Source organism: Cyprinodon variegatus, unplaced genomic scaffold, assembly GCF_000732505.1.
Source record: "Cyprinodon variegatus isolate N-32 unplaced genomic scaffold, C_variegatus-1.0 Scaffold300, whole genome shotgun sequence".
Classification (NCBI taxonomy): domain Eukaryota; kingdom Metazoa; phylum Chordata; class Actinopteri; order Cyprinodontiformes; family Cyprinodontidae; genus Cyprinodon; species Cyprinodon variegatus.
This window is the reverse complement of record NW_015150753.1, coordinates 264,220-273,891: the sequence shown is the minus strand read 5'-3', so window position 1 is coordinate 273,891 and position 9,672 is coordinate 264,220. Positions and strand designations below refer to the sequence as shown.

Genomic DNA, 9,672 nt, shown 5'->3' with positions numbered 1-9,672 from the left:
TGATCCTCCACAGGAAGTACAAGCGCCTCTGTTATCTCTTGACCATTGAGGTGGTGTTTACATTTCAGTTGAGGTTGTCTGTGATGTGCACCCCCGGGAATTTGGTTCTACTGGCCACCTCTACAGCTGAGCTGTTGATGAGCAATGAAGGGTGGTTAGGCCGGAATTTGACCTTCAGAGGACGAAGGCGCTGAATTTGAACTCAGCACGAGAACGGGCAAAATCCCCAGATTTTGTTCTCGTCCCTCCGTCTTTACCCAGCAGGTCTCAGAGCAGACTTGTCTGCTGTAGGTCAGATCTGCTCAGGCCCGTGACCATTCTGATGACGTCATCATATGGCAACTCCACTCGGACAAACTGTATTGCACCTGTTTTTTAAAGAATTAATTCTCTTTTGGAGTCTCCACATGTTATAACCCATATTTGCTATTATTTTACATTTCATTAGTGATCTAAAGTATCCGAAAGTAGAAAACAATCATTGTCAGTCTTGAAGGGAAGCACTACATTCTATCAACAGGAAAAACTTAATCGATCATTAGACACGCTAATGCTACAGATACTCCCAACTCGGCACACGGACGCTGCATGATGTTATTATAGTTATCTGGGTAACCACAATGTTTTACATCATGTGGCAACTTTCAGCCACTCATGTAGCGTAACGAGCAGATCTGGTACCTACACAGTTCTCCAGATTGACAGCTGTCCCGGCATGCACCACACCTGTAGCAGCTTCCACCTTAGCGCTAACAGAGCTCAGAGTATTAAGTTAGAAGTTCACTTTTTGTTGCCATTGTTCTACAAAAGTATGTTTTGAAAAGATATAATCCAATTATTATCTAGAGAGCAATAACAACAGGAGGGGAAATGCACGTCCAGACTAGCTTTGAATATCGTGATGTCACGAGTACGCTTCTGTTCAGATTGACCCAGATTTATTCTGCGTGTTCTCGTTCTCGTTGATTCCTTACTTTTCTGTGTTCTCGAGAACGTACTTGCCGAGAACCTGAGTCCATACTAGCGTTCTTGTGAACTGACAAACAGCCCATCCATTGGTTTACATTCTCCTCTTAAAAATTACAAATGTGTTTCAGGGTTCAGTGACAGGATTTTTTTTTTTATCATTTTAACTATAATTTCAAAAAAATTACAAACCTGTTTAGAAACTTTTGGTTCTTCCTCAATGTACTTCTGCTCTGCAGGAACCACAGTCTTTATAGCAGCCTTTATCTGCAGGAATGCAGGGAAATGAAGCAAATAAGAAAGCTTGTTTGAACCTCATGGATCCATCCTGGGCTTATGAGTATAAGACCAACCACGCTGAAACAGAGTGACGCTCACAGTGTTGTAGATGACTTCGATTTCCAGGAAGATGACTCCTTTCGTGGACCCGGTGAGCTCCTTGTTTTTCAGCACGTATGCTTTCTGGACGCCGTTGCGGACCTAAAACACACAGACCGGTGTTATGAACCATGAGCGGCTCAAGTTTATTTTACCAGCAACCTTTAACACTGGGAAATTATTATATTTTATTTACCCATCAATGTTTATTAATTGGCTGGTCACAGATCAGACCTAATGCAGAAGAGCCAGCAGGCAGCTAAAAGCAGGAAGCTGCAGTGTTTATCACCCAAACTATAAAGAGCCTGGTGCCAAATTAATTCAGAAGAGGATTAATCTCTCCATCCTTGAGAGAAATATCAGCTGTGCTGCTGCCATCAACACCTTTGTTTATAGATGTTGCAGCATGCACTGTTTTCCAGTGTAGTCCTGTTTTTCTGACTGTGACTGGCTGGATGTCCTCTCTCCGTCCTCTGGCATTGGAGCTGGCTCGGAGCTCGTCTGCCTGGCTGTTTGTTTCCTGGATTAGGCTGCATTTAAACTTGGCTTTTCTATCTCTGCTTCTGTCTCCTTGAACCTCAGTCAGCCTCAGCAGATGGCCGCTCACACTGAGCCTGGTTCTGCTGGAGGTTTCTTCATGTTAAAATGGAGTTTTCACTGTCACTACAAGCATGCTTAGTGTGAGGGATTGCCTTCGAGTCAGTGATGCAATCAACTGGTTTTCCTTAGATAGAAAACTTTGAATAAATTTCACTGGATGATCTGGTGAACTGTAAAGCACCTTGAGATGACATGTGTTGTGAATTGGTGCTATAGAAATAAAATGAATTAAATTGAATTCTTCTGCACCATTATGCTAAATAAGGATTTAATTAACCCTGTCATAAATCAATTCCTTGTAACAATTTCCAGGCTGTTGTAGGTCCTGCAATTGCACACAGTGCAGGGATTTACAAAAAGTGAAGCCTAATAGCAAAATAAAAAAAACATGATTCCTTTAAAAGAAAGATTCAGCCAATCAAAAACTGTTGTGTGCAATACCTGTATATGCAAAATGGACGTTTGAAAGCATATTTCCTCTGATGCTGTCTGTCTAATCCGGGGGTCGGCAACCCAAACTATTCAAAGAGCCATATTGGACAAAAAAATAAAAATAATAAACAATCTGTCTGGAGCCACAAAAATGTAAAAGCCTTATATAAGCCTCGTATAGCAACACGGGCTCTAAGTGTATTATCCCACTATAGAAAAGGACTATATGGGCTTAAAATATAATAAGCATTCACGATTAAATGTTTATCCTGAAGCAAATGTCACATAGTAGCCTGAGGTGACGGAGGAACCATGAACACTCCCATCGCGCACCGCTTCACCGAGCGCCGCTTCACCACCTTCACCGCGCTGTTTAAGTTTTCTTGCATTGATGAAATTATATAAACACAATAAAGGAATCTTTCTATGGTGGACATGTTTCTGTTGGGAAGAGTTTATTGAGTCATGAGGAACCAAGCAGGAACTGACACCCATCAGAGCAGAGCTCTCTAACCCTGAAATCCCACATCCTCTGTCACCATCGTTTCTTGGTCTGATTAATATTTTTAGGATTTGGGGAAAAAATGGAAGAAAGTTCAGATACCTGCATCAAAGCGCTGCCTGTTTGATCTGTGGACGGTTTTCCATCCTTGCAACAAAACTAGCAGTAGTAGTGGAGTTTGGAAATGCAATCCACTTCTTAAATCTATCTTTGCGTTCCTCTAATTTATCCTGCAATCGCACTTCTTCTCTCACTCCCAGCTCGGTGGTCGGCTGCAGATTTAGCCTTCCCTGGAAACGCCTTTCCAAATTTTTATTTTTATTTTTTGACAACCTCTCATTACAAAGCAAAAATGCAGGCAATCGTGCATCATTGATAATGAAAGCAAATGAGTCGGCCTATTTGAATCCTCTTTTCTCATCAGTAATCTTCCTTTTTTTCCCTTTGGGACTCATATTCCAAGACACACCTGCAGCTTTGTTTGCCTGGCACCGCGCCACGCTGGTTCCAAGTTCTGACCACTGATTTCTATGGCTTTGACGCAAATTATTGTTTAAATTTATTTATAATACAAATGTTTAAAGCATTGGAAAACATTAACTTTTGTTTGCAACCTGTACACCATATTGAAAGAAAAAAGAAAATCGATTTTCATAAATTTTTGAAAAAGCTCCAGGGAGCCACAAGGGGGTGGCTAAAGAGCCGCATGTGGCTCCAGAGCCGCAGGTTGCCGACCCCTGGTCTAATCTGACTAAGTACAGTACAAACATTAATGAGAACACTTGGAGTGTGACTGAAGTAAAACCAGCGGATTGACTAAAGATTCCTCTGTGAGGAACACAGGAATCATTTTTCTTCTACTTCATCATTTTATGTTGCATTGCTTAGGTCTTCCATATACAACCTTGTTAAAAAAAAGAAAACTATAAATACATTTATAAATAAAAAGCGATGTGAGCTTTACTACTCACATTTAGTAGAGGGATGGCTACTTTTCCCAGGAAATCTGCACTTCTGTCTCTGTCTTCATCAAACACTGACACCTCAAGGACTGAGTGGACATCTTTCACGTTGCTGAGGAGAGAGGAGGAATGAGAAAAGCCGTCAGCTAAACATCAGAGCTGTGCTTCAGAGATCCCAGCTGGATGAGGAGCCCAAGATTAGTTAACCTAGAGATGAATGAACCTGACCTAATAAATATAATTGTTCAGTTTTATGGCATTCAAATGTTTTAACCTCTGAAAAGACCTTAAGTGGGGGTAATGATTCAGAATGCATAAAATTTTTACCAGCAGGTGGAGCCATTGCGCGCAGCTCCAAGCTGACACCAAAAGTTTCATAGCCTACAGCTCTGGAAGCATTATAGCTAGAGGTCTGAAATTTTCTACATGTGTGGTTGACATGGTGTAGAACAAATATAATCAAATAATAAAACCTGCCTGTTTTCAAGAATATCCTTATTACTGCTGTTCAAAAAAGACCAATAATTTCCAAGAATAAAAAACAACAACTTTGAGTCATGTTTGAACTGATGCAGGTTGGTCTGTGTTCTAGTCACCCAATTTTAATTTATTACATACTGAGTAACTATATGAGCAGTTGTGCTTTGCAGCATACATACATCATATCAGAATATTCTATTCTCTTGACAACGAATATTTAAATGTACTAAACCTTTTCTTTGTTTTCAGCAAAAAAAAAATTGAAATTTGTTTAATATTCAGGGATATTGTGTGCCTGCTCCACACGTGACACTGAATGGAGCTGTCGACCGCTCCAAGATGGCGCCACCAAATCACGTCAGCTTCCATTGGCGAAAGCTGTCGATGTGAGGTCTACTCTTTTTATCAACCTGAACCGTCTCTGTCTGTTTTCTTTTTAGAAAATGACACCAAACTACAAGATAAAACATCCTATATCAGAGAAACAAAGACATGCCTGATCGGGTGAGTGTCAGATCTTTTTTATTTTTTATCTGTTCATTATAAAAACAATTTTAAGCTAAGTTAACTCTAGTTTGTGAGGGTATGGGGTGAATTTCGTTCCAGTATTGTTTCAAGCAAACATGTTTTGCAAATAGAAATGAAAAAATGCAAACCCATTGTGAAACTGAAAAACCTCATGCTAAAAATCGTTTTAAGGAGTAATTTGCTGTTTTTAACATTTTGTTTTAGAGATTATACAAATATTTTTTTCTTCAAATTTATGTTCTTTATATTGTTTTTTTTACGAATTGCATACTTCTCAATATGCATTTTACAGATAACATTCTCTGACTCTAAGCACATACTGACCAATAAAAGTGCTGCTGCTGACGTTCATGAAGACCAACTGTTTCCACTTTGGTTCTAGACACTCAAAACATGACTGTTTCTATTAGCTGAATGCTTTATTTTAGGATATTATCTTTGTTTCTATTTTTCTCTGCTTATTTTTCTCTAAACCATTTTGCAAACAAATAATCCAACTAATTCCACATCCTAAAAGCCAAGCACTTGTGTATTCAGCTTTTATATTTTGTAGTTTTAAACTTTCTTCTATATTTTTGGTCTTTCTGCATGTATTGAACTTTTTAACAACAAGCTCATAACTCAGAATGACTCGGCCTTTTCTAGCAGCTCAGACTAGCGGAAAAAAAAACAAAAAAAAAAACGTCCACAGCCCTGTGATGAAAACTGAATACGACTCACAAGGTGAAGACTTTGTTCCACTCAGGGTTGAGATTTTTGTATATAGTATGTGTCTGCAGTCTGTCGTTATTCAGCTCCAGCACGCAGAAAGGGTCACTCTTTCCTGAAAAAGGTAGAAATCAGATGAGAGTGCCTGTTTTAAGGAGAGGTGAGACAAAACAAGGAGAAGAATCAGAAGGCTCTGATACCCGTTACGTCTGCAGCCATAAGTCCTTCTGCTCTCAGCACCTTCACCTGGACAATACCCACGTCCTTCAGATTAAAAAAGGACTTCCTCAGACTCTGCAGAAAACAAGGTGTTCACTGGGATTTAGATATCTGAAAATGTTGCAGATATTTAGACTTAGACAAACTTTATTCTCATCTTGTACAAACAGAGTGTATAGAAAATGAAATTTCAATGTATACAGCTTTTCACAGTGAATGAGCATCTTACAATAGTGAAATGAACATTACCATTTATAAAGTGCAGCAGTGATCAGGAATGTAGACAGTGTAGGAGAAAATGAAAACCAGTTTAAAGTCATAAAATCAGAAAGATTGATAGTTTGGCACTAACATATCGTTTGAGGATCTCTCTGCGCTCCTCTGGGTCCTCCAGCGGCGTAAGGGACAGGTCAGCGATGGAGACGGCGGCGGAAGCAGTCAGAGTGACCAGTAGATTCAAGATGCCACGGGACTCCTCCAGCGGCAGCTCCAGGTGATGGGTCTTCTCTTTCGCCAGAGTGGAGAGGTCTAATTGGCAGCTGGGAGAGAGCAAACAAGGATTTGAGCTCATTCTCTGGAAGCTAAAAGCAAAGTCTGGCTAAAAATCCTGAACAAGTGGTTGGTAGCCCTAAGGATGCATCATTTAATTGTACCAGAGAATTTCCTTTTGGTTTTGGTTTTTAACACTGGAATAAAGAGTGAGGCATTTTATTAAATATCAGTTACATATCAGTTAGAGAGGCTCAGGTTATCCTGAGCTATCTCTATAGCTATGCTGCTATAGGCTTAGACTGCTGGAGGACATAGAGACGCCTTTTTCATCATTCTGCTTCATTCGATCACTATGCTCCCATTCTGCAGTATTTGTAAGTTTAATCTCAAATATTTTTCTTGCTTTCTCTGCTTTTTCTCATAGTAGCTTCATCTGTTCTGTTCCTGTTTGACCGCGACTCCATCCTGAAGAGAACTATCAGCTGTGCTGCTGCCATCAACACCTTTGTTTTTTAGATGTTGGAGATTGGCCTGTTTTTCAGTGTAGTCCTGTTTCTCTGACTGTGACTACATGTAACTGGATGTGCTCTATTCATCCTCCCGTCATGGGAGCTGGCTCGGAGCTCGTCTGGCTGTGTTTCCTTGTTGGGCTGGTTAACAAGTTGCTTTTTGTATCTCTGTTTCTTTCTCTATGTCTGCTTCTGTCTCCTTGAGCCCCAGTCGGCCTCAGCAGATGGCCACTTAGACTGAGCCTGGTTCTGCTGGAGGTTTCTTCTTGTTAAAAGGGAGTTTTTCCTCTCCACTTTCGCTGTAAGCATGCTAAGTGTAAGGGATTGCTGAAGAGTCAATAAGTCGATGCAATCAACTGGTTTTCCTTAAAAAGAAAAATTAGAATAAACTTGACTGTATGATCTGGTGAACTGTTAAATGCCTTGGGATGACATGTGTTGTGAATTGGTGCTATAGAAATAAACTGAATTGAATTAAATGAAGCTGATTCTAACCGTCCGATGAAGTCGTCTCTCCTCCCGGTGTCTTTGTCCCACACTGTGATCTCCAGAACGCCTCCTGTTTCTTCATACAGATGAAGGTCAAACTGCTCCCTCCACTGAGGACTCAGGGTCTTTGCCATCGTCTGCACAAACACACAGGATTTGTTTGATGTAAAGGAAACATCATAAATACATTTAAAAGCCGTTTTTCTTAGAAAGCTCAGACAAGATGTCTCCTCTGTTTAACCCACCTTGCTCTTGTACTTCTGTGGTCCCAGCCTGAACTTGGCATAGGGGTCACTAAGGCCGTTGGGGTCCATGGGTGTGAGGTTACGACCTTCGATTAGCGTGATGCTGACGATCCCTCGCCACAGCTGGGATTTACGGTGAACCTCAGTGAGACGCATTGACTGCTGCTGCTGACCCAAACGCCCCCAAACACAAACAGATGTTTTCACAGTTAGGAACAAGGTCAACAAGAATCTGTTCTTAATTTCTCTTAGGTTATATAAAAAGAAGGCTGGCATAAACTTAATGAGAATCAGGATTGAGCAAAAAATATATATTTTTTTAATCACTTCAAGGTTTGGTTGTTCTTGTCTGAATATTAATTTTGAAACATTTGACCTACAAGCATAACACCAGAAATCTAAAATTGAAAGTGACACAGAAACATGGCAGCATCATGCTGTGGTGGTGCTTTTCTTCAGGAGGACCAAGAAAACTGACCGATTGGAGGATGAAGTAAATATGAACAACAGTATCCTGATTTGGAAGAAAGGGCGGACGTTTTTTATTTATTTTTTTACCTTGGGAGGGTTTTATAAAGAGCTTCACCAGAATTCAGGAATACAAATATGGTTGCTAGCCCGACTGCTGATCCAGATACACGTTTAAAAAAATTTCACTAAAAAACAGCATTCAATGCTCGTGTGACCAGATGCTAACATGTTTTTAGCCTTTTTTAAATAAGGTTATGGCAACTTTATTTAAAAATAGAGGTTTAAACAATAATATGACATCAAAGACTGTGTTTTCTGATCAACTTATTATATTTATTGCTATAACATGACAGAAGAGTTTTTTTTTAAATAGATGTGGCCATTGAAGACTTTAAACAGATGTTCTGGACTTTGGTCCAATAAGTCACATTAAATTCAGCTTCAAGAAAGGAGCGTTGGTGAATATAACATATGAGGAATCTAACAGGAAAAAGGAAATGCATTTAATATTAAACTATAGGGAAGAGAACAATAATTAAGGTGCTAGGAATGTTAAGATGATGCCGTGCCTGCAGACAGTCACACAGGGATTAGGATGGTGATGGTTTACCTTCGTGGATCGTTTCCAGGATCTCCTGAGCAGCATGGTCTGAGGACATATTAAACACATGGTTTAGATCAGCATCTGGTTACATGTTGAAACTAAACTCTAAAACAAAACACCATGATCTATAGCACGCTATGTGACAGCTCTACTTTGACTAAATGGAGCTAGATATGGGGAGGAGCATGTTGGGTTGATTTATTCAAGCCCCCAAAATAGAGCAAAAACAGATTTTAGAGTTAGAGAAGGGGTTTATTTACCACAATGTATTTTTCTTTCTTCTTATCAGCATTTCATTCTGGTTAAATATCTGACTTGTGCTGCAGTAGAGGCTGAGAGTCGGGTTATTATTATTTCATTCAGTGAATAATACATGAATGGGACAGGCTGTGCTTAATGTCTTGGGGCTTCGGGTGCATTTGAAGACATCCTAATGCTGACAACAAGTGAAGCTGAACGAAAAGAAAAACAGCATGCAGGTCTAAATATCAAAATGAAAACCTCTTTTTGTCGGATTTGGAACACAAGAGGTTTTCTGTATTCTCTAAAGCAATCCCTGAAAACACAAAGACTTTGCTATGTGGTTAAATGATCCCAAAATCAATCAAATAATATTTTTCTAATTCCACCGTGAACCCTCTAACATACATACACTCGACTGAAAACAACCAATCAGGACCAACATAAGTCTTGAAACAATGCTGAGAATAGCTGGTTGAAGATTCTCAGTCATCCAGTTTATATTCATTCCAAAAAACTAAAAAATTAATCCACTGGACTTTGATTCCAAGTTTGAAGACATTTTGCTTCCCATCCAGGGAGCTTTTTTAAATCAAAATGTCAGGAATAGGGTTGAGTTAGAGGCTTGCGGAATACTGGACTGGGGTCCAGTGTCCACACGCTGGCTAATATGAACTGAACCTGATTTAAAACATTTAAATATTACTGCATGTTGTCCGACGGCAGTGTCTAATTTTACTTGCGCTGCTTCTCCTGTTAATTCGTCACCAGGCTACACATGATCCAAATTAGCCAATGAGCTGCTGTCAGGCTGGGTTGCTGCTGCTGCTACTTTTTGATGCAGCAG

General features: G+C 39.9%; 1 protein-coding gene across 4 annotated transcripts in view; it reads right to left on the bottom strand.

The window, feature by feature from the left end:
* LOC107090568 (multiple C2 and transmembrane domain-containing protein 1-like) overlaps nt 1-9,672 on the bottom strand; it is a 65,868-nt gene that overhangs the window by 13,148 nt on the left and 43,048 nt on the right. For 3 of the 4 annotated variants that reach the window (XM_015384021.1, XM_015384023.1, XM_015384024.1), the window contains exons 6-14: nt 8,592-8,630; nt 7,511-7,678; nt 7,272-7,402; nt 6,128-6,314; nt 5,757-5,850; nt 5,569-5,671; nt 3,850-3,952; nt 1,345-1,446; nt 1,159-1,233 (exon numbers count right to left, since the gene is read on the bottom strand). In XM_015384021.1, the coding sequence (XP_015239507.1) occupies nt 1,159-1,233; nt 1,345-1,446; nt 3,850-3,952; nt 5,569-5,671; nt 5,757-5,850; nt 6,128-6,314; nt 7,272-7,402; nt 7,511-7,678; nt 8,592-8,630 (1,002 nt within the window). The remainder of the gene's footprint in view (nt 1-1,158; nt 1,234-1,344; nt 1,447-3,849; nt 3,953-5,568; nt 5,672-5,756; nt 5,851-6,127; nt 6,315-7,271; nt 7,403-7,510; nt 7,679-8,591; nt 8,631-9,672) is intronic. The other variant, XM_015384022.1, reaches the window with a different exon arrangement.